Genomic DNA, 25,736 nt, shown 5'->3' on the forward strand with positions numbered 1-25,736 from the left:
AGACACACCTAGAGAAAAGGAAGAAGTAATGGAAATGAAAAGATAGGTACAAATGTATAGGGATGTCTTATAGGGGTAGGGCTGAGGCATGAGTGAAGAAGCAGAAACCAAAGGTGATATGAACATTTTTTTATCTTGGCCATATTGGAAGAACAGAGATGCCATTAACTGTACTAGTAGGGAAATTAGGTCTGGGGCTTATTTTTGTGGGGAAGAAAATACACTTAATTTTGATCACTATTAGTTTTAAGTAAACATGTTTAAAAAGGGAGTTGAAAATGTGGGCCTGAAGCTCAGAAAAAGGGATTTGGGAATTATTTTAAATAAGTGACTTCACTGAAGTCTTTATAAAACTCAGTAAATCATTATGTATTCAGGAAAAAAATTCAGTATTGTACAAGTACAAAACCTTAAATTAAAAGATAAAGACTATAATCCTCAAAAGAGATCGCTTTAGATTTCTAATTTACTCTGGCAGTATTTACGGTGACAAATTTATTGGACCCAAATGACAAAATGAAGCAACAGAATCTGGCTATTTAGTGCCATATAGTCAGCAGTGTGCATGTACACACACATGCACATACACACAAATATATATATATGCACAGGCACACAGACACAGACATATTCAAGCATTTATATCTTTAAAGGTTATAGTAATGTTTTAAATTGTACAGCAAAAATATATAGATATAACATAAAAATATGACTTGTTTTTATGCCTTGCATTTCTCCATGGAACTTAAAATCCTTTAACAGACATTATCTCATTGTTTTAAGAACTGTTATGAAACAACCTGACATTTATATAACACCATTCATACTCAATAATCCCAAAGGGCTTTACAAGCCCTGGAAGAATGACTCTACTCATGTTCACCATGCAACCACTGAGAGATGGAGGTGGGATGGGTGGGGAGAGAAGTGCACAGGACTGTGGCAGACATTCTATGGAACACAGCAGTAACATGATACAACCGGACCATAGAGACAAGCAGAAAAGATTCAAGGTAAAATAGACTGGATTACACGTGTTACGTTTGAGAACACTATTAATACCAAGTGGTCTTTTTTTACATTTTTGTATCTTATTAGAGTAGTATAGAGATACCTTCAAGATAAAGAAAACAACAATTGTGTATCATCCGCTAAGTCAAGTGCTCCATTTCTTTTTTCTTAACAGATTTTATTGACTTATTTATGTTGAAGTAATCTCTACACCCACCGTAGGGCTTGACCATACAACCCCAAGATCAAGAGTCACACGCTCTACTGACTGAGCCAGCCAGGTGGCCCCAAGAACTCCATTTTCTATAGTGCCTTTTTGTGTGGGTAGCGGTCTGTTTTCCAACTGTCAGCCACATCCAGGATACTAAATTGTTACTGATATAAAGTTTTTTGAGGGGGCTGTATTTCTTGTAAAAAGATTTCTCCTCCCCTCTTTCCTTTCTTTTTTGAACTGAGAGTAGGATGCTAGAAAACCACACTCAACTGGAAAAGTATAAAAATGTTTTTTGTTTTGTTTTGTTTTGAATTTATCAGGCATACACGGGTTCTCCAGAGGAAGAGAACCAGCAGGATGAATATATATGTAGAAAGAGATTTGTTGTAGGGAATTGGCTCACAAGATTATGAATTCTCAGAAGTCCTGGATCTGCAGTTGGTAAGCTGGAGATCCAATTTGAGTCTGAAGGTGTGAGAACCAGCAGAACGGAGGCTTTCTATTCTAGTCTGAAAGCCACAGGTTTGAAACCCAAGATGAGCTGGTTCAGTTTGATTCTGGAGGCAGGAAAAGACTGGCTCAAGGCAATCAGGCAGGAGAAGTTCTCTATTACTTAAGGTCAGCCTTTTTATTCTATTCAGACCTTGAACCATTTAGATGAGGACCATCTACACTAGGGAGGGCAATCTACTTTTACTCAGTCTATTGATTCAACTGTTAGTCTCATCCAGAAACACCTTCACAGACACATCAAAAATAATGTTTGACCAAATATCTGGGCATCCTGGGGCCCAGTAAAATTGACACAAAAAGTTAACCATCATTTCAGATTAAGGGCCTCTGTTCTTCTATGACAAAACTAACAGAATTCAGTTTTCTGAAGCATTTGAGGTCAATGTGATAAATCATTTAAAGAAGATACTGCCAGATACCGTACTTGGACAAGGAAATATACTAACTACTGGCTAAAGGTTACTGTAGTACTCAGTGTTGTCTCCTTTAATCACATTACACATCAAGGTGACTGTATAAGATGAGTAGCACTTTGATTGGGCAAATGGGTAGAAGAGGAGGTAATTCAGGGAAAGAGCTGGGCATCACAAAATACTGTAAAACCAAACTCTCAGCACAAAGCCATATAGTTATGAGGGAAATAGAGCCAGTTTTCCAAAGGAATGGGAACATAAGCCTCAGAACTACATGGGGCTTTGACTATAACTTTAGCCAGCTCATGGTAATATGGGGAGAATATCCTTATTAACACTCCACAAATACCACTCGAGGCCCTAGACCTGAAGATCACCTTTCAGCACAGAGCTTTGGGTCAGTACAAAGTAACTACTATCACCACTGCCACTGCTTCTGTTGCCACCAAAGTTACCATATATTTTAGATACCGTACATTTTACATACTTAAACCTTACAATACACCAATGAATATACCCAAGGAAACTGAGGCTAGGAGAGGCTAGTATTGTAGATATGCTTTTGTTTGCCTAGTGATTTTTGATCCCTTCTTATAATAGATCCTGCCCCTGATGACAGAGTACCACATTATCAATCAGTCAGTGTCTGCCTTCTAGGAGCTGGGTGCTCTAGAATGAGCATAGGGTGAGTTGTTTGATGATAGATCCTGCAGAGATTCCAGGAGCTCCTGCATCCAAGGTCCCTGGTCTTCTCACTCATCCTGAAGCTTGGCCATTCAGCTGTGTTCCACTTGTGTGCTATCTCAGTATCCCATCCTTTGGCTTAAATTTTAGTAGGTTGTGATCAAGATCCTTAAGAAATACACAGCTATGTTATGTAATTTATCCAGGAGCAGATAGGTATCAGTGGAAGAGATAAGACTCAAACCTAGATTTGTTTGACTTCAAAGGTTATATATACTTTTAACCATGACACCTCACTTGTTTTCAAAAATTGGGATCCTGTAATGTTATCTGCCACCAAAAGGAATTCTAGCATTCTTCTGATTTTATATCTTGGCTTACTTAGTAAACTTTTTGAAAAGAGTTAAGCTAACATGGAAAGTCTTATAAAATTACTCTGTAAAATACAATTTCATTGGTGAAAGGGAAAATCTTTAGCGGGCATATCTGAGTCGGGTTATGAGAATATTGTATACAAGGGACAACCAAAGGTATAAGAAGATGGTCCTTGAGCTGTACTTTTTCTCAATCAGTGAGAATAAATGAGAATAAAACCTAAAAAACCTTCCAGAAAAGCAGGCAAAAGGTGAAAAGTGCATAGACTTTCTATTGCAGGTTAATAAAATGAAAAGATCCAAATATTCAGTCTTCTAACTCCATGGTTGTGTGAAATGGGCAAAACTTCTCTCTCAGAGCCTCAGTTTCCTCATCTGTAAAATGTGGATAGTAGAAGAGTCACTGTGGGAAGTTAAATTTTCTATTTTTCTATCTACCCTCTCTCAAAGTCAATGCCCAACAAGGGGCTTGAACTTATTACCCTGAGATCAAGAGTTGCATGCCCTACCAACTGCTCCAGTTGGGCACTCCCTGGAGTTGACTAATACAAATAAATCTTCTAGTGTAGAGCATGGCACATGGTAAATATTTATGAAATGGTAGTTACTATTATTGTTGTAGCTGTCATTAAACTGAGTCAGGTGATAGGTAGGGGGCTGTTAACAAGAGTTTGGAAATAACACATAGTTGGAAACCAAAAGGATAAAAGTATCTCACGGATAGGAGTTTTTAGTTCTTTGTTAGGACTTCTTGCCTTTGTGTGTGTGTGTTTAATATTGCATTTACTGTGAAATGTAACCCCAATACTAAAAAGTGCACAGATTTCAAACGTAGAAGCTCAATGATGTATCACAAAGTAAACAGCCGAGTCAGGAAATCAAACCCTGCTGGCCCTCGAGAAGTGCCTCTGCTGCCCTAACCATTCCTTCTGGGACAAAAGCAACCACTATAATACCCTTTGTGATAATCACATCATTTTTTTCTTTAGAGTTTTATCACTTCAGCATGTTTTACCAGATACTACTTTGCATGTTTTTTTTCCTTTTATGTAAATGAATTCATATATATTTCTTCTGTGTGTAGTACTGGTCATTAATTTTCATTGGTATATAGTATTATATGAATATACTACGTTTTTAAATCATTCCACTGTTGGTGGATATTTGTGGTGTGTTTTGTTTGTTTGTTTTGGCTGTTAGAGATAATGCTACTGTGAACATTCTTGTACATTGCATACATTTCTGATGGCTAGGTACCAAAGAAAGAGTAGAATCAGTGGGTCTCAGAGTATATGTATTATTAACTTTAGTAAAAAATGCCTGTTTTTTTCTTATGTGGTTTTATCAGTTTATACTCTCAACACCAGAGGATCAGACTCCCAACGTTCCACATTATCAGTAACAATGGATATTGTCATTCTTTTGGAGAGTGCGTGTAGTATTGGCTTCAATTTACATTTTCCTGAACATACATGAGGTTGAGCAAATTTTCTTAGGATTATTGGGCATTGGATATTTTCCTATGTTAAGTGGCTACTGAAGTCTTTTGCTCATTTTTCTTTGAGTTATTTATCTTTCTCCTTGATTAATAACAGTTCCTTAGATCTTCTGGCTATCTTGTAAATATCTTCTCCAATTCCATGGCTTGCCTTTTCACTCACTTCAGGGTGTCTTTAATGAACAGAACATTTTAAATTTTAACATAACAACACTTAGCAAACATTTGCTTTACAATTAGTTCTTTTTGTGTCCTAACCTGTAAATATCTTTAGCAAGGTCAGAATGACATTCTCCTAAATTATACTCTATAAGTTTTATTTTTATGATTTTCACATTTAGATCTATAATCTATCTGGAATTGATTTTTATGTATGGTGTAAGGGGTCAATTATTTTTCTGTCCTCAGATTTTCCAGGCTTCCTTTCACATATCTGTCACTCACTGTACCAACCCTACACCGTCTTAATTACACAACTGTGTAAGATATCAAATGACATGTGCTTGTCACCATCTTGATCTCCCTTATGACTCTCAGCCACTTGGATTTCCCTATACATTTTAGAATCAGCTTATTGGGTTCCACAGAACCTGTTGGATTTTGATTGAAACTGTACCGACGGGCGCCTGGGTGGTTCAGTAGGTTGAGCGTCCGACTTAGGCTCAGGTTATGATCTCACAGCCCGTGAGTTCGAGCCCCACGTTGGGCTCTGTGCTAACAGCTCAGAGCCTGGAGCCTGCTTCAGATTCTGTGTCTCCCTCTCTCTCTGCCCCTCTCCTGCTCACACTGTCTTTCTCCCTCAAAAATAAATACACATTAANGTCTTTATAGTCCTTCTTTTCTAAATGTTTTTACTTCTGATTCTTGCCTTATTATACTAGCTAAGTTCTCCAGTAAACCTTTACGACTGTAATGATGTTGAATTAAAGAGATTATAATGTGCATCTTTATCATCATACCATTCTGCATATTTGCTATAGGTTGTTTTAGGTACCCTTTTAACAGCAGTCATATTTCTAGTGTGCTAAAATTTTTTGCTAAAATCATGAACATTTGTTGAATTTTATTAAATGCTCTTTCTCCTATCAAAATGATAAAATGATTTTTCCTTGATTATATTAATGTAGTAAGTTACAGCAGTTGATGTTGAATCTTAAGCCAAATTTACATTCCTGGAATATATCCAACTTTATAAGAATATATTATGCATTGAAAATATTGCTTTATTTGATAAACTAGTATTTTACTTAGAATTTAAGGCAGTTGGCCTACAATTATCTTTTCTTGAAATGTCTTTACCTGGTTTTCTTATACAGGCTTCATAAATGGAACAGTAAAGTGTTCTGTTTTTATCGTTTGGTAGAGTTTCTGTGGGATTGGTGTTATTTGTGAGTTGTAAACTATTGATTTGATTTCTCTAAGTTAGAAATAACATTCTCCTTCTAACTAAGAATCCTACTTCTTCTTAGGTTAGTCTTAGTAAAGTGCAATATTTATTAGTAGTATAAGATTGTTTGTATTGTCTTGAAAGCATTTTTGTGTTGATGGGATCTATAATTATGTTTTTAAAATTTGTTATTATTTATACTTTTTTTTTACTTACCCAAGTTAATGAAGAATTTGACAATGTGATTAATCTTTTAAAAGAATGTGTTTGTCACCACTATACTTACATGCATGTTTTCTACTGCACTAATTTCTCCTCTAATTTGTATTATTTTTCTTCTTTCTGTGGGTTTAATTTGCTTTTCTCTTTTCTCACTTCTTAAGAGGGGTACTCACTCAGTTTTGTCTTTGAGCTTTTTGAACAAAGTAAGTATATTTAATTTAAAGAGTATTTCTGATAATTTCAATTTCAATTTCTTCACAATTGTTTCTATTGGTGGTCTCTGCCATTTTCCCCATTCTTCATTGGCTTTTCTTCCTTCACTTTCTTCTTAGTTCTCCAGTGTGTTAAAAAATATTATTAAGATTTTAAATATTTGTCTAGCTTTTCTAGTTGTTCTAGTTCAAATTACCTGGCCCACCTTTACCCAAATCTGAAGACTCCTAACACTGCTTCACTGCCTCAGCCACTCATGACTAAACCATATTTTGATTCATTCTTCATACTACATATAAAAAGTAACTCAAAGTGGATCATATACATCAATGTAAAATCTTAAACTATAAAATTTCTGGAAGAACACATAGGGTAAGATCATTGTGACCTAGAGCTAGGCAAAGATTTTTTAGAAGAAACATCAAAAATTCATGGAGAAAGAGAACAAATTAGACCTCATCAAAATTGAACAGTTTTGTTTTTCAAAGACACTGAAATGAGGATGAGAAATAAGCAACTACCGGGGAGAAAATATCTGCAAAATCATATATCTGATAAAAGACTTGTATCCAGTGAATATAAAGAACCCAAAATCCAATATCAGAAAACACATAAAAATAGGCAAAAGATTTGAATAGATACTTTACTTAAATATATATGTATACATACATATATATATGTATATATATATACACACACACATATACACACACACACACAGGTGGCAAATAAGCACATGAAAAAATGCTCAACATCATTATTAATTAGAGAAATGCAAATTAAACCACAAGATAACACTACAAGCTATTAGAATGGCTAAAATTAAGGAGTGACTATATCAATGTTAATAGGGATGGAGCGATAGGATATCTCATACACTACTTATAGGAATGTAAAATGGGATGAGCTGTTTGGAAAACAGTATGGCAGTTTTTAAAAAGTTAAACGTACACCTATCATATGACCTAGCCATTTCTTTTTTTAATTATTATAGTTTATTGTCAAGTTGATGTCCATATAACACCCAGTGCTCATCCCCACAAGTACCCTCCTCCATGCCCATTACCCATTTTCCCTTCCTCCCCAGCCCCATCAACCCTCAGTTTGTTCTCAGTATTTAAGATACTTTTATGGTTTGCCTCTCTCCCTTCTCCTTAACTATTTTTTCCCCTTCCCCTCCCCTATGGTCCTCTGTTAAGTTTCTCAAGTTCCACATATGAGTGAAAACATATGGTATCTGTCTTTCTCTGCCCGACTTATTTCAGTTAGCATAATACCCTTGAGTTCTATCCATGTTGCTACACATGGCCAGATTTCATTCTTTCTCATGGCCATGTAGTATTTCATTGTATAGATGAACCACATCCTCTTGATCCATTTGTCCGTTGATGGACATTTAGGCTCTTTCCATGATTTGGCTATTGTTGAAAGTGCTGCTATGAACATTGGGACACATGTGCCCCTATGCATCAGCACTCCTGTATCCTTTGACTAAATTCCTAAAAGAAAAAAAATGACCTAGCCATTTCAGTTCTACATTTTTACCTAAGAGAAAAGTATATGGTTATATAAAAACTTATGGAGTATCTATATCATGGAATACTACTTAGTAATAAAATGAATGTTACTGATACACAGCCCCATGGATAAAATCTCAGAATACTTAATGCTGTGTGAAAGAAGCCAGACAAAAAAAGGGTACATACAGTATACGATTCTATTTAAATACAATTCTAGAAAACATAAACTACTTTACAGTGATAGAAAGAACACTAATTGCCTAGGGATTGAAAATGGGATTACTCAGGGGCATGAGAACATACTGGGCCTTGAAGAATATGTTCTCTCCTGTCTGTGGTGAGGGTTTCACAGATGTATACATATGTCAAAACACATGAAATTGTTCACTTTATTCTTCAATAAAGCTGTTAAAAAATATTTTTTATGTGTGTTCAAATTACTGTTTGTGAAGTCTGTCTCTTGACTGGGTCCTTTCTGACACCTACCCAATTTAAAGTAGACCTCCGGTCACTGTATCAGATTGTCCTGTCATATATTATTTTCATAGCCCTTATTATCTGAAATTACTCTGTTCATTTTTAGTTTATGTGTGCTCTTCATTTTACCTTGGATTCATGTTCAGAAAAGTAGATAATCTTGAGCTGTCTTCATTCTTATTTTCTTTTGCCCCTTATAAATTATACAACTGTCTGTTTTAGTTGAAGTTAACTTCATTAACTCCTTCAGCAATTATTTGTTGAATGCCTTTATTTTGCCAGTCACCATGTCAAGTACCAGGCATACAGAGATGAACCCGTTATGATTCCTCCCTGCAAGGAGGTCTTCCAACTATTGCTCTACTTATTGCCCTGCATTTTGCAGTGAAATCTTACTCACCTCTTAAAATCTGGCTCAGATACTTGGTCAAGCTTTTCCTGACCTTTTCCTAAGCCTCTGTTTGTGTTATGTAATAGCATCTGCTAATTTCCTCCCTGAATTCATTTTCCCCTTTTATGTTTTAGTGGTAGAACCAAACCCTACCCTTCCCACCTGTGACACTAAGTTTTAGGTAGGCAGTCAGCCACCCAAACGTGGTGTAGCCTTTCTTACAGCTAGGTATGGGCATATGATTTCAGGATTCTATGGTATAACTAAAACTGCTCTGTGCAACTTTTGAGTCATCATCATCTTCAAGGTGAAGCCACTCGTCTGGTACTTATTCCTCCCCCTTCCCTCCTGAAAGGCCAGGTTCAATGATGTGAACAATGAAAATGTCCTAGGAGATGGCAGAAAAATAAAAGGAAAGAAACCTGGGTTTTTCAATGGGCTGCTAGCCACGAAGGGTTCACCCCTGAGCTGTTTTGGAGGAGATAAATAATACCAAATATTATTTAGACACTGTAGTTTTGACTGTCTGTTTTTCTCTACTGCTCTCTAATAGCAACTTCTTGTGACTAATAAAATGAGCACTATTAATATTAACTTCCCTATGGCACTCCTGATACATGACAAGTAGTTACTTTCTCTGGATTGGAAGGACGTCTGGGAAACAGCAAGTGACAAATGTCCAATACAACAAAATCAAATCAGTTTTCTGGGTATCTACTATGTGTAACTGAATAAAAAGTTATATTACTGGTCATTTTAATTTTTGTTTCCAAAAATTAAATCTAACCACAATCTAACAGGCATTTTCTATTTTACTGATTTCTTCTTTATTATTTCCTTCTTTCAACTTCATTGGGTTAATTTTGCCTGTTTTTTTTTCTTTACATGGGAAATGTTTCCAGTAATTTTCTTGTACAGTTATAGCCACATCAGTATATTCAGATATCATTAATTTTAAAATCAGTTGTTGTTAATTGTTAGCAACTGCATTTTGTTCGAACGGGTAGTCCAATTTGAAAACAGTCCTTTAATTTAATTTTTCTAACTTTGTTTATGGCCCATGGTCCATGTGGCCACTTTCCATAAAAACTCCAAGAGTTCTAGAAAAGAGTGTATTCTAAAGCTACTGACGGTAGCACTCTATGTGCATGATATCAAGAATGTTAATTATGTAGTGCAAAATTGTTTCTATTTTTATTAACTTATTATTTTTAAAATTTATTATTATTTTTTAAAAAAGATTTTAGTTTTTTAAGTAATCTCTANAACTCAAGACACCAAGATCAAGAGTCATATACTCCACCAACTGATCCAGCCAGGTGCCCCTCTGTTTAACTTTTTATAAGCTTATTTACTCAGTTACTGAGAAAAATGCATTAAAAGCTCCCACTATGAGAGCTCCTGGGTTGCTCCGTCGGCTAAGCATCCGACTTCAGCTCAGGTCATGATCTCACGGTTTGTGGGTTCGAGCCCCGCATCGGGTTCTGTGCTGACATCTAGCTCAGAGCCTGGAGCCTGCTTCAGATTCTGACCCACCATCCCCTGCTCACACTGTCTCTCTGTCTCTCAGAAATAAATAAAAACCATTAAAAAAAAAATTAAAAAAAAATAAAATCTCCCACTATGAGATTTACTTGTGGGATTTGTTTACTTTTCTTAGAAGTCTATCATTTTTTGCTTCATACATTTGAGTCTGTATTACTAGGTCCATTCACATTTAGGACTGTTACATCTTCCTGGAAAAGTGAAGATGTTGTTATTAAGTAGAGATCCTCTTTAACCATAATAATACATTTTGCCCTAAAGATGTAATTGTTCAATATATTTAAGATGTTTCTCATGTAAGCAGTGTATGATTGAATTTGTTTTTCAGTCCAGTTTGATAGTGTTGGTCTTTAGGTGAAGAGTTTGACTTTTAGGTTATTTCAATATAATTAACTGATTTTATATATACCTACATAATACATATATGTGTGTGTATATGTATATTTTGTTTCTCCTATCTTATTTTGCAATGCTGTTTTATTTATTTATTTTTAATTAATTTTTAATGTTTATTTATTTTCAAGAAAGAGAGACAGAGCATGAGTGGGGGAGAGGCTGAGAGAGGAAGAGGGGACACAGAATCCAAAGCAGGCTCCAGGCTCTGAGCTGTTAGCACAGAGACCAAAGTGCTGGTGAACTCATGAGCTGTGAGGTCATGACCTGAGCCGAAGCTGGACACCCAGCCGACTAAGGCACCCAGGCGCCCCTTTTCGCTGCTGTTTCTAATATTCTGTTCAGTGTACATGTCTTCTTTCTTCCTTTTTCTTTCTTTCTTTTTCTTTCTTTCTTTCTTATCGCCTTTCAGGTTATATATTTTCCCTCTAATTCCATATTTTTCTCTACTAGCTTGGAAGTTATGACCTTTTCCTGTCCTCTTAATAGTTTTCCTAGATATATCAATGTAGATATTTAATGTGTTACTGTTTAAATTTAATTTGTATCTCTACTTTCTTCCAGAACAAGAATCTATACAAGAATACTTTCCAAATTCTTTTTACCTGCTTCCCAAACTTATGTGCCATTTTCGTTATGTATTTTTTTTAGTATTTATTTTTGAGAGGGAGACAGAGCATGAGCAGGGGAGGCGCAGAGGGAGAGGGAGACACAGAATCTGAAGCAGGCTCCAGGCTCTAAGCTGTCAGCACAGAGCCTGATGCAGGGCTTGAACCCAGGAGCTGTGAGATCATACCTGAGCCAAAGTCAGATGCTTAGCCAACTGAGCGAACCAGGCACCCCATTGTTATGTATTATAAATTTTATCTTTATTTTCACCCAATAAGGCATTATTATTTTACTCATTCAGTATTGCTTTAGATGTATTTACTACTTCCTGTGTTCCTTTCTCTTTGCAGGACAGATCTTCCATCTCAGGTCACCACTTTTGCCTGAAGTATATCCTTTAGAATTTCCTTTAGTGAAGGTAGGCAGGTGGCAAAGTCTCTCAGTTTCTTTGTCTAAAGAAAATTTTCCTTCAGTACACTAACGATAATACTCTGTCTTATGTCCATGCTTGTTGCTGTTCAGAAATCAGCTCTTGCTGTTTTAAAAGTAATGTCTTTTCTCTCTGGATGCTTTTGAGGTCTCCTTGTGTTGAACACCCTGAATGTTATCATGGTGTGTGTAGACCTGGATTTATTGTTATTTATCCTCTTGTAGATTTCTTCATTTTTTACTTCCTTACCCTGGAAACTGATTTCTTTCATTAGTTACAGAAGATTTTCATCTATCAGCTCTTCCAAATATTGCCTCTATTTGTCCTTTGATTTCCTCCTAGAATTTGATTAGATTTTTTTGGATTTTTTTTCTCTTCTTCCAAGTTTCCTATCTCTTTTTGGGCTGAATTCTACATAATTTTTCAGTTTTACCTTTCTGTTTCCTAATGCTCTTTTTATCTATATCTAATTTGCTATAAAACCTATAGGATTTTTTAAATGTTTATTTATTTATTTTGAGAGAGAGAGAGTGCATGCATGGGTGAATGAGTGGGGAGAGGGGCAGAGAGAGAGAATCCCAAGCAAACTCCATGCTGTCAGTGCAGAGCCCAGTGTGGGGCTCAGTCTGATGAACTGTGAGATCAGGAACCAAGCTGAAATCAAGTCAGATGCTTAAGCAACTGAGTCATCCAGAAACCCCAAAACCTAAATGTTAATTATTATTTATTTTTGATTTCTAGGAGATTTTCTAAGTTAGCTTTATTTATTCTTAATGTTTAAAAATTTTTTTAATTAAAAAATGTTTTTAATATTTTTCTATTTTTGAGAGAGAGAAAGACAGACAGAACATGAGCTGGGGAGGGGCAAAAACAGAGAGGGAGACAGAATCTGAAACAGACCCTAGGCTCTAAGCTGTCAGCACAGAGCCCAACATGGGTCTCGAACTTGGAGACTGTGGGATCATGAGCTGAAGTGGGACACTTAACTGACTGACCCACCCAGGAACTCCCTAAGTTAGTTTTAAAATCTGCTTGTTCCAGGGTGACTGGCTGGCTCAGTTGGAAAATGTGCCACTCTTGATCTTGGGGTTGTGAGTTGAAGCTCCACATGGGGTGTAGAGATTACTTAAATAAATAAAGCTTGAAAAAATAAAATCTGTTTGTTCCATATAGTACTTTTAAACTTTTCTTGAAATGTATTATATCTACTTACTAATTTTTAAGTAATCTCTACAGCCAACATGGGGCTCAAACTCAACCATGAGATCAAGGCCTGCCTGCTCCACTGACTGAACCAGCCAGGTGCTCCATGCATTCCATATACTTATTTAATACTTAGGGTCTAAATAAAAACTGAGGAGTTTGTGAGTCTGATTCTGTTGTCTCTTCTTTCCATTAGCTTTTTGTCAGGTCCTTGTATTCTGTGTGTGAATGTTTTCATTCAGAGCTACGCATTTTCTTTTGAACCTTCTTTGAAGCACAGTGAATGAAAGTAGGTTTCTCCTGAAAGGACTTAGGTTTGCTTATATCAGGCTCTGGGGGCACTAAAGAACCAGGAGTGTATCCAACTAAATTCTTGCCTGGGGGATTTTAAGGCCACTCAGTCAGGGTGAATTGGGGCTCTAAACTGGTAAGAAGGCTGTCATGTGGCTGTAGTTCACAGGAAATGCTCTTGTCCCCAAATACTCAGTACCATGATTCAGGATAGGCACTTTTCCTTGTAGTTCTTTGATGGGGGTAAGGTGCTTCTGCTTATTTCTATTTCTCCCTGCCACTAAGGATGAAGACCTTTGGGCTCCCAACTACATGGGATAGTTGAGACACCTTGAGATCATCTTAGGTTTTAAACTCTTTATAAGACCTCAAAAAAATAATTCTCTAATTCAGTCAGCTTAGCAAATGTCATTAGGACCAAAGCTAGATCTAGTGCTCCACTTATTCTCTTAATTCACATCTTTACTTATTCTCTTATGTGGGTATTTTTTTCTTTTCTTTTTTTAAGTTTTTTTTTTTTTTGAGGGGAGGGGGGAAAAAAGAGAGTGAGAGACAATCCCAAGCAGGTGCCAAGAGTCAGATGCTTAACTGACTTAACCACCCAGGTGTCCCCTTGTTTGGATATTTCTTATTTTATTTGGCTGAGTTTTGTTTGTTTGTTTTGCAAGTTCACAGGGTAATATGAGAAAATGTTTTTATACTATATCCAGCATTTTTTGTTGTTTTCACTGGAAGGATCAGTTTGGACTCAGTCTGCCATGTTGCCAGAAATTAACATATTCTTTAATATTTAAATTTTTTGCCAGTCGTTGCAAAATTACATTTAGTCTTTGAAAAGACACAATAAATATGACAATAATGTGCTCTTTAAAAGATTCTAGGTTTGAAGAAAACCTTCTAGAAACAATTATTCTCACCAAAACCAAAGTAGATTTTAATAGATATCAATTTAAATTTTACAGACTGTATCTACCCAAGGTTGAATCACATTGAAGAACAGAGCTGTGGAAACAACATTGGACTGGCAGCCGGAGGACTTAGGCGTTTGCTGTATGATTTGGGTAAGCCCCTTCATTGGATGGCCTTTGGCTTTCTATGAATGTGATGGAGGGATAGGACTGGATGATCCTTTGAGGACCAAAACTCTGACGACTGCACAGAAGTAGTCACTCTAAATAGATCACGCTTAAGATCAGAGTTTCTGATGCTCATGACATTTCTTAAGACTAGCCCACTTTCACATTTTAAACATACTGCCGATACTGCTTTAAATAAGCATACTGTGAGACCGTTAAAAAAAATCAATATAAACTACTTTTGTACTTCAGAATAGAGTCTTAAGGATTCTTAATATTTTGACATCTTTTCACATTCTGAGAACTTCTTTATTCTCTTTGTCCATTCTGGCACTTCAAATTCTTTAATGTAGCTTTTAATATAATTTAGGGATTATCTGTTTTTTGCAAGAAAAATTACAAATACTTAAAACCTGCATCTGTACCATCTGCTGGGAGTTTATATGAAGAATTTTAAAATATAACCGCTCAAAACTGTCAGCATATTGCATGAATCATTAAAAAAAATCAACCTAATACCACACAGATTAAACTGTCTAAAGTAGGTTTTAATGCAACACATTCACAGGTTTACACTCTAAAGTTGTGAAGAGATTATCTTTTTCAAATTTCATTAAGTACTGCAAGATGTGGAAGAAACTCAGCACTCAAATGAATTATATGTTTGATGTCATTTTTGGCAAAACCTCATAAAATGTCACATAAAAGAAAAACATCTTACTTAAAATAAGGTCTTGACAGCAGTCTGGAATAGTTAACAACTCCACCCCCAAATGAGAATGCTGGTTATAATCAAAATTTTAATGACGATATTAGTTCTCCCCTTGGGACAATCTAAATATCAAAACAAAACAAAACAAAACAAAACAAAAACCAATATGTGCATGCACCCACACACCCCTCAACTCTTCCATCTTAAATAAAGGGGGAAAGTGTGTAATTATTTTAGTTCATGATCTCAATATTGGTTATAAGGTTTCCTTGTACATTGTAAGGTTCCCTTGCAGAGTCACCACTGGTTACCTGAGGAATGAAGAGGTGGAAGGCTACCGCACAATATCCATCAGTATTTTGTTGTTGTTTAGTATTAATTTGGGAGAGGTATAAATACGTCCATCAGCAATGGAAATAGGATCCCTGGGTGTCAGTGCCCTCACATCTTCTAAGCCCTAGACCTGAAAATGGTGGGAACTTTTTACTTTTCAACTACCTTTATAGTCTTTACATCCATCGTCCTCTATATCCTACTCTCTGATATGAGAAAATTAAGAGGAAGAATACCCCTAAAATAAAGTTTTCCATTCAAGAGTTATCAGTCGATTTCACTTGAAAAAAATTTTAAAAAGCATATTACAAAGAAGATTATATTAAAAACAATTATGGAAAACATGATGCCACATGTGTGTTTCTGGCATGAAGATTAAAAAAAGTCCAGAAAAACAAGTATTACACAGGTAACCATGGTTGTCTTTGGCAGAAGTATTATGGGGTGACCTTTTTTATCCTTTATGCTTTTCTTCTGATATTTCTGATATTTTTGCAAAGGAAATAAGTTACTTTTATAATAGGAAGAAACAATACAGCTTTCTAAAAAATTGACAGTTATGTCCAAAGATTAATACTTACTACAAATTAACCTATTTTTACTGGGTTAGGAATGGCACCAATATTAGTAACAGGAAGACAAAGTGTAGTTACTAAAAATATAGTTAAAGGCTCTTGTCAAATTTCCTTTATCGGAATTACATCTACCAGCAAGCTGAAGTAATGTTCATTTAAAAACTATTTTTTAAAGTTTATTTTTTTTTTGAGAGAGAGAGTGAGCAGAGAGGGGCAGAGAGAGAGAGGGAGAGAGAGAGAGAATTGTAAGCAGGCTCTGTGCAGTCATCACAGAGCCCAACATGGGGCTCAAACTCATGAACTCTGACATCATGACCTGAGCCAAAACCAAGAGTTGGACCCTTAACTCACTGAGCCACCCAGGCGCCCCAGTAGGACAACCCAGTTTTTTTTTTTCCAGTGAGCTCTATGCCCAATGTGGAGCTTGAACTGACGACCCTGAGATCAAGAGTTGCAGGTTCTACTAATTGAGACAGCTAGGTGCCCCTCTCATCTAAAAACTATTTTAAGGGGCACCTGGCTGGCTCAGTCAGTAGACATGTGAGTCCAGATCTCAGGGTTGTAAGTTTGAGTTCCATGTTGGGTGTAGAGATTACTTAAACAGTAACCAGTGAGTCCCAAATAACCACTAGAGGGATTGGTTAAAGTCTATTTTTCATTGCACATAAACATTAAATATACCCATAATGTATGATTCTCAAAGTAAAACTCAACAAGATTTGCTAATTACAGCTAGTGAGAAAGACTGAGATGGACTGTCCAAAAAAGAACAAAGTACTTTGTGGACTGTCAAATTAGAGATGATTATCTCTTACTCACTCTACCAAAAGATTAAACTCCTCATCTAAATATGAGGGTATATATACATCTTTACATTTGCTATGTACCTTTAAAAGTCTTTACTATGTTTTTTAGAAATTATAATATTGAAAGACATATTATTAAAAATATAGCAAGCTTTCTGGCCCATGAAAGTAGTGGTATGTATTTAATACATTTTTATTTGAGAGACTGATTTTTCTTACTACAGAGGGAGTTTTTATTTCTTAGGACTTCTAAGAAATGAGGTATTCCATATAACTGAATATTTCACAAAAGAGAATCTTACTTTAATGGATTAAAATGATAACTTTATTTTTTTACCAATTAGGCCAATCTCTGTCTTACTAAACAATAAGTACCATCTAATCTTTTCTTAATTGAATGAGCATCAGTAACTTTCATACTGACATGCTCTCAAAGTATAAATACAGCAAATCCATAATATTCCATTTCTGTTAGTTCTTGTGCTTTCTAACTTACTGTCAAGTGGTAAGTTGACACCTCTTACAGCTGCCAGAGTGAATGTCCCTAGCTGGGCCTTTCGGTCTCACTTTTTTTTTTTTAAATTTTTAATTTTGTTTAAGTTCAATAAAATAGTGGGCTAGCAAGATACACAGGCCAGTTCCTACCATGGCTTTTCTTTTGCTTGTTTGCTTGCTCATTCATTTGTTCGTTCATTCATTCATTCATTCTTGAGGTATACTTCCTATACTTTAAAATTTCCACCTTTAAAGGATACTGTTCCTCACTTTTATTATTCTTTAATCTGTTTTGAACTTAGAACTGGATAATCAATTTGTTAGTACCACGTACAAAGTAAGAATAGAGTATTACTGATGGCTGGCCTGTGAGGCTTTCTGAGTCAGGTGCAAATATACTTTTGCTTTTCCGTGTAAATAACATTAAAAGTTGCACACAGGGGGTGCCTGGGTGGTTTCTTAAGGTTAAACTTTAGACTCCTGATTTTGGCTTACGTCATGATCTCATGGTTTGTGAGACTGAGCCCCACATCAGGCCCCACGCTAACAGTGCAGAGTCTGCGCTTCGGATTCTCTCTCTGTCTCTCTCTCTCTCTCACATAATAAATAAACTTAAAAAAAATAGAAGCACACAGATTAAGATAAGACTATGGGAAAAATAGGTCTGATAATTCTAGCCTTCAAGAAAAGAATGATGACTCAAGTACCTAAAATAAGTTAACTGCTTTGGAAAAAAGTACCAGTTTGCTTAGGGAGAGGAATGGATTCTGCATGGCATTAGGCACAACAGAGAGCTAGCATTCCAAAAGCGCTTCTGCTTCTTATAAAAACCAAGATTAAGCTAGTTCAACATTCTATGTTAGACAGATGAAAAGTAGTCAAAAACTGTATACTTTTACAACCTATCAAGCCTGAGGGGCCCTAGTCGGACTAATGCAGTGTTAAAAAGAGTCTGACAAAACTTGAAATGGTTCAGTGCAATTTGAGAGGTACAAAACACCCCAGGGATGTGTTCATGAAGAGGCTTTAAAATTCTTTCTTGATTTACAAGGTCAGATTGCCCTTCTTCCTCTAATTTCTGGCACCAGTCAGAAAACAGGTATTGTGTGCTTAGAACTTTGAGAAGAGGATCTGATACCTTATCTCTGCAAAAGTGATTTGAGAATATGTCCAAACCTGTATCTCTATGTGATTATGTTCAGTTTGGTACTAGTTTGATATAATAAAACTCAAAAAAACCTGGAAAAGACTTAGAGACAGAATTTAATGAAAAGGATTATACAGTTTATTAAAGAACCTGACGGAGCCAACAGAGGGAACCGACTCTATCTCCAATTATCTATCAATCTTATTTAAAACTGATACAAAAACCCTATGCATAGGCTTGGATGACTTTAGCGAGACTCCCAGGCTATAAACAGGATTGTCCTATAGTACATCTCTTCTGACATTGCTGATGTCTAAAGAAAAATACTACATTGCTTGTTTACCTAAATGGGAGCATTAGAACCTACTGCAAATTCTGTATTCAACTGAAAATATCATTTAACAGTTTTGAGTTTTAGAGTCAAATTTCACACTATCATAAAAATTCTAATTACAAACTAAAATAATGCTTTTATTCCTCAATGTTCCGTTTCTTTCATTTAGTACAGCCTTCTTTTATACATTATATGAAGACTTTAAATGTATACAGATGGCAAGTTAATGGCAAAATTATGAGATTATACTTATGTAATGCTTTTCTTGTAATATCAAGGTATAATTTATCTGTTATCTGACAATATCTTTGTCATATAAGGAATAGGAGGCTTTCAACTTTTCTGGGAAGATCGTAGAGACAATGGATGGCCCTATATACAGTTTTACTACGTAGAGAAGCTTTGTTCTACATTAAAACAGGTTAATAGGTTGGTTCAACTATAAGTGTTATCTTTTCATATTAGGGCAGAGATGTTAAGAGGTTTTTGCCCTATAGATTAATATTCGGGGGGGGGCAGCTTTGTTGGGGCATAACTGGTGTATAAAGAGCTGCATTTGATGGACATGTCACTTTAATGGTTTTGGATGTGTGCCTATACCGATGGCACTGTCACCACAGTCAGGTAATGTCAAACAGCAATATATTCAAGAGTGTTCAGTTGTATGGGGCCCCAAGCATTTATTGATGTAAAACAAACAGAAGTATTTTATTTTCTGCCATAATGGAATTGAAGGGGTTAACAAGAAGTAAATCCTTAACAGTAAAACATAAAAATAGGAATAGCAGATTTTATCTTTAACTTATATATAGAGAAACAGATGGGTTTTGATTTTAAAGTAACTTGCCTAAGGTGACAGAAGAGACTTAGAAGTATGCTTGTAGTTAGAATATAAATTCCTGTTTGTCTATACAAATCTGACTAAGGATCTAGCCCAAGACATTGGGTAAAGAGTATAAAACCAAAGGAATATTACTCTCTGATTAAAGGTTTCCTAAGATGACAGAAGCCCCAATAAAGTATCACATCTAGTAGAATACCTGGCTAAATGCTAAACAGGAGGCCTCCATTCACATAAGAAGGCCAAAACTGGGTAGATTAATGCACAAGCATTAGAACACAAAGCTTTTTTGCTCTGATGTCACCCCCCCAAGTGCTTTTAATCTGAGGATAATACATTAAATTCTAAAATGAAGTGGCAATAGTCAACAAGTGTTAGACTTGCCAGATAAATTCATAAAATCAGGAAGAAATAATACTACTGGATGTCTTACTTAAGAATGTAGTCAAGCTCATACATAAAACCTTTTTAACAAAGAATAGGATTATAGATATGTAACTTGGAAAGCACATGAAAAGAATGTTTATTCTGAAATGTTGATTTATGTTGTATTTATATATAGCTGTATTGATTACAGGCTTTAACTGGAACTAACACAGTATTAAAATTCAAAAATTCCATTTGTAGGATTTGGATAGGACAAAATGAAAGCAGAAATAGCTATACTTTTCTTTTTAAAATTTAAGATTATTTTTATGCAGCACTGTAAATTTATTAAAGGTCTTCTCATTATCTAATTTACTTCTTACAAGAACCTTGAGGGATACACAAAGCATTTTCTACATGGATATACGGTAAGAAAATGGACTCACACAGGCTTAAATAACTTCACTGTTAGTAAGTGGACTTAAAAGTCTTAATACTTTCCTGTTTATTTTTTGAGAAGATATAATATTCTAAAGTATTCTTATAACCTTCAGTATTATATATAACAAGCACTTACTATTACTATCAAAATTACTATTAAAAATACCAAAATTGGGCACCTGGCTGGCTCAGTCAGTTCAGCATCTGACTTCTGGTTTCGGTTCAGGTCATGATTTGTTCATTTCTGAGTTCAAGCCCAGTGCACCAGCCTTTGTGCTGCTGGTGTGAAGCCAGCTTGGGATTCTCTCTCTCTCTCTCTCTCTCCCCCCACCCTGCCCCTCTGCCGCTCATGTGCATGTGCACTCTCTGTCTCTCATAAAATAAAAAATTTTAAAAATACCAAACTTAATGTGTTTTTAGACTCTCTATATAGCAAATGTGGTACATGCATCCAGATGGAAATTCATTTGGAAGACAGGTCTATATTATACAACAATTTACACACCAAAATATCCAAAATGCTCTTTTTAATATATATTATCTACTTCTGAGTTTGTTGGAAAATTAAATTTCTAGATATAGAATATAATATTCAACAGACCAAACCATCCAGAGTTGTTGTAATACTCAGATAATTTAGTCTTGAATTAAAATAAAATGTCTTATAAAAGCCAGATATGAAGGGGCTTTTATAATGCAGGGGCACTATATGCAGAGGTGCGTCAGTAGCTCAGTCTGTTAAGTGTCTGACTCTTAACCAACTGATTCACCCAGGAGCCCCTAAGCATCTGATTCTTGATCTCATTATCTCATCATTCATGAGTTCAAGCCTCATGTTAGGCTCTGTGCTGACAGTGCAGAATCTGCTTGGGATTCTGTCTCTCTCTCTCTCTCTCTCTGACTTTCCCCTACTCATTCTCTCTCTTTCTCTCAAAATAAGTAAATAAATAAACTTAAAAAAAAAAAAAAAGCCAGATATGCAGCCATATAGCCCAATCAAGAAATCTTTCTTGAATTGGTTTAGCTGATATATGAAGTTATAAAGCCAAGGTCAAATATCACTTTCAACTTCTTTTCATGGAATGACCTTATGAAAATGCTTATGAGAACCTTTGGATCTGTTCCCAGAGTTTATATAGTTCTAACCATGGAATATCTTTCACCTGGGAAGACAGGCTAAGTTCTGACAAACATTCAGGGATACTTAAAATTCTACTTTGTTTCCAAAATCCTGTGCAGTGAGATGTCTCATGGTATCATTTTTAATCATGGGGCAAGAAGGAAAACTAGATTTAAAAACTTCACAGGAACATATTAATTTCAAATATAATATAGTGTTTTGCTGAAATTCACAAATCTTCCATAATAAATTAAAAAAATATTTTTTTAGTGTATGTGCTGCTGAAGTGAGCACTAAAAAAATTTTTTTTAATGTTTATTTTACTTTTGAGAGAGAGAGACAGAGAGTGCAAGCAAGGAAGGGACACAGAATCTGAAGTAGGCTCCAAGCTCTGAGCTGTCAGCACAGAGCCTGATGCAGGGCTTGAACTCACAAACTGTGAGATCATGACCTGAGCCAAAAGCAAGAGTCAGATGCTTAACTGACTGAGCCACCCAGGTGCCTCCATAATAAACATTTTTCTAACATTAGCCATACTAGTCAATTCAAAAAGGTCAAGTAAGTTTAGAGGAAATACAATTCCAAGAAAAAGGTAATTTGTAATGCATTATAGATAGGAGCTAAAAGCAAATTTTGTTCAGCATTTTAACAAGATGGTGATAATACAAAATTGCTCCTAATAGCATTCTAAAATTATTAGAATCAAAATAAAAAGACTGGCTTACTGCCTAGATCTTGGTTTCTAAATACAATGGAAACCAGAATCCCTTGAAGTGGTTGATTCCAGGCCTGGAGAAGGGAAACCACAAGATCAATCTGGAGCTTCTTGTGGTAGAAAGTAAAAATGTACTCAAAGTGGGGAGCCAGCTGAAAAGACATAGGAGTCAATCTGAAAGAACTACTAATGACCATTTCTGGTACTATCTGAACAATAAAATAAATAATGATAGTTTGGGATGATAACACATAGAATAAAATAAATTTTCACAAGTCCATATTGATATAAATAACTAAGTAAAAAGAGAAAGATAGATATAAAGAGACATTTTTCTTAAAGAAGAATTCCAAGTAATAAAAGTAGTAAGAAACAGGAAAATAAAGTCATCCCATTAGAACCCCACAGTAAATAACTGTTGCCTATAGGCAAGATCCACCAATGGATACTAAAATTAGTGGAGGTAAGTTTGAAAAGAAACAGAATAGATAGTCTCAAAGTATCTTTCCCCAAATACTTAAAATCTCAAAGGGAAAAAGAGTAACTTTAGAGTGTAGCAACTCAACAGACACCACTTTAAATTAGTCATCAAGGTAGTATTACCAGTAAAAACACAACAGATAACTTTATAAGGCAGTGGGAAGGACATATCATTTCTGTGGCAATCTTGCCAACAACAACAACAACAACAACAACGAAAAAACCACTTTGCATAACCTTAATTTAATCACAAGACAACATCAGACAAACTCAAATGAGACATTTCCACAAAATATATAACTAGGACACTTCAAAGTGTCAAGGACATGGAATATAAGACTGAGGAACTGTCACTGATCAGAGGAGAGTAAGGAGTCATATGATGACTCAATGCAATTTGGAATTCTAGATGGAAAAATAGAACAGAAAAAGGACATTAGTGGGAAAACAGGTGAAGTTCTAATTAGCTCTGTAGTTAGTCAAGAGTCAGGTATTAACATCAATTGCTTGGTTTTGATCATTGTACTGTGGTTATATAAGACCTTCATGTGAAAGGTATTTGGGAATTCTGTTACTTGCAACTTCTCTTTAAGTCTAAAATTATTTCAAAACAAAGCAATCAAAAATAAATAAAATGACCCACTTTTTGTAGAAGATAATTTTAAATGATATTCAGATTTAAGGAAAATCCAGGATGTTTCTAGAAGATACAAGGAAAATTAAATTTAGAAAAGTAATTCCTAATATAATTCTCTAATTATGGCACAACAAAATGGTTTTATATGGCTTTCTCATCAATAGGCTGAAATAAGCTCTAGAAGAAATCTTCTCTTTTGTGTTAAGAAATCATTCTAAGACTCAAACCTTTCTTTAATTGCATTTAATATTTCAAAGGCAGATAAATTAAAATAGCACTGCTTATATCTAATAAAAGCCTTAACTATAGAGCACTATTATAGTAATTATTTCCTATTCTCTCACTTCTACTAGAGCATGATCCATAAAGGTAAGAACCTCCATCCATTGCCAACTTCATATGCCTAGTCCTGCATGGTTCTTGAAAAATGGGGGTACTAATAATTATTTGCTCAAAAATGAATTAAAATTTAAGTAAAAGATCTTTCTAGTTGAAAGGGATTACTGTCATACATTTAAAATGATTCTAATTTTAAGGAACAGTAGTACTCTGAGAAAATTATGTCTAAACTTAAAAATAAAATAACCCTCACTATACTTCTTTCAAATCTCAGTATTTCCAATAGAGCTTGTTTCTGTTCAGGGTTATACTTTACCTACAAGGCCTGGTCACACATAAGTTTATACTTTTTTTTATTTTATTAAAAAGTTTTTTTTAATGTTTATTTTTGAGAGAGAGAGCATGAGTGTGGGAAGGCAGAGAGAGAGAGGGAGACACAGATTTCGAAGTAGGCCCCAAGGCTCTGAGCTGTCAGCACAGAGCGTGATGCAGGGTTCAAACTCAAAAACCACGAATTCATGACCTGAGCTGAAGTTGGATGCTTAACCGGCTAAGGCACTCCTAACCTTTCTTTTAAATCCAACTTATAATTTGTGTCACTATGGGGAGTTAATTTTTTAATAGTTTCATTCAGATATATTTTGATGACTTTTAGTTCTTCATTAAGTATCTGCCTTTACTATAACAGTCACGGGGGAATTGGTGCAAATAATCTACGAACTGTGTCCTTTAGACAGTTAGGTGGTATTACCTGTGCTACTTAAAATACATACTAATGCTGGGGCACCTGGGTGGCTCAGTCGGTTAAGCATCTGATTCTTGATTTCGGCTCAGATCATGATTTCACAGTTCATGAGATTGAGCCCTGTGTTGGGCTTTGCGCTGACAGCTTGGAGCCAGCTTGGGGTTCTCTCTCTCTCTCTCTCTCTCTCTCTTTCTCTCTCTCTCTCTCTCTCTGTTTCTCTCTGCCCTCTCCCCCTGTGTACCTACCCTGCTTGTGCTCTCTCTCTGTCTCTCAAAGTAAGTAAACTTAAAATAAAGCCCCTTTAGTCTCATAAAAATCATAGTAAAATGAAGCACATATTTAACCTGTATAAATAGCAGGGTATTATTTTGGTTAATTTTTGATCAGCTTTATTGGTATTTTAGATTTTCAGTCTTAACATAAACAAAAAAAACAAACGAAAAACAAGAGTTTATATTTCATACTATTCAAACCAATGCACAAATGTTTACACAAGTCCCAAACATAGGGCCTAAGTGCTTTTTAAAAATGTTTTAAAGGGTATGCAATATAAGACATGAACATTCCATTCTTGTGCACTCCTACATATGTGTATGGCAACATTTAAGTTTTGCCTGATGTCAGGTCTCTGTTAGTTTCCATTAAGCTTTTTAGAATAACAGTTATGATCATGTTTGAATTTACTTTGTAGACAAAATTCTAAATGAAAATTTATTTTATTGGCTAACTGTCCAAAGAAAGTATTAAAAAAAAAAAAAAAAGTAAAACTCAGGAAGGAGGGAGGAGGGAAAGAGGAGGAGATGGAGAGGGGAATGTTGTACCAAGTGAAAATAAAAACCTGATAAATATCCTTACCTTCACTTTTTTTTTCTGCTTGTTTTGCTGCATTTTCTCCTTTTTTTTGTTTTGCTGCTAAGAGTTCCCGCTTTAACTGTCTTGCTTCTTTTCGGAGCTCATCACTATAAAGCAATAACAGTTATATAAGTATATAATACATTGAGAGAGATAATTGTTTTGCAAAAACAGTCATATTATTTTTCACATACACTAAATCCCTAAGAAAATCAAAATAATAATGTAATTGATTTTGTTTCTTACCTGTGTATTGTGATATGGAAACATAGCTATAGAATACTTTAGAAGTTGTTATTTTTTGTAATAACAATATAATATTGATTACCTATGA

General features: G+C 35.3%; 1 protein-coding gene across 2 annotated transcripts in view; it reads right to left on the bottom strand.

The window, feature by feature from the left end:
• Positions 1-25,736, bottom strand: part of CWC27 (CWC27 spliceosome associated cyclophilin) — a 181,399-nt gene that overhangs the window by 67,402 nt on the left and 88,261 nt on the right. For both annotated transcript variants that reach the window (XM_077773526.1, XM_077773525.1), the window contains one exon: positions 25,406-25,509. In XM_077773526.1, coding sequence (XP_077629652.1) covers positions 25,406-25,509 — 104 coding nt within the window. The remainder of the gene's footprint in view (positions 1-25,405; positions 25,510-25,736) is intronic.

This window comes from Crocuta crocuta, unplaced genomic scaffold (genome assembly GCF_008692635.1).
Source record: "Crocuta crocuta isolate KB4526 unplaced genomic scaffold, BGI_CrCroc_1.0 scaffold383, whole genome shotgun sequence".
Classification (NCBI taxonomy): domain Eukaryota; kingdom Metazoa; phylum Chordata; class Mammalia; order Carnivora; family Hyaenidae; genus Crocuta; species Crocuta crocuta.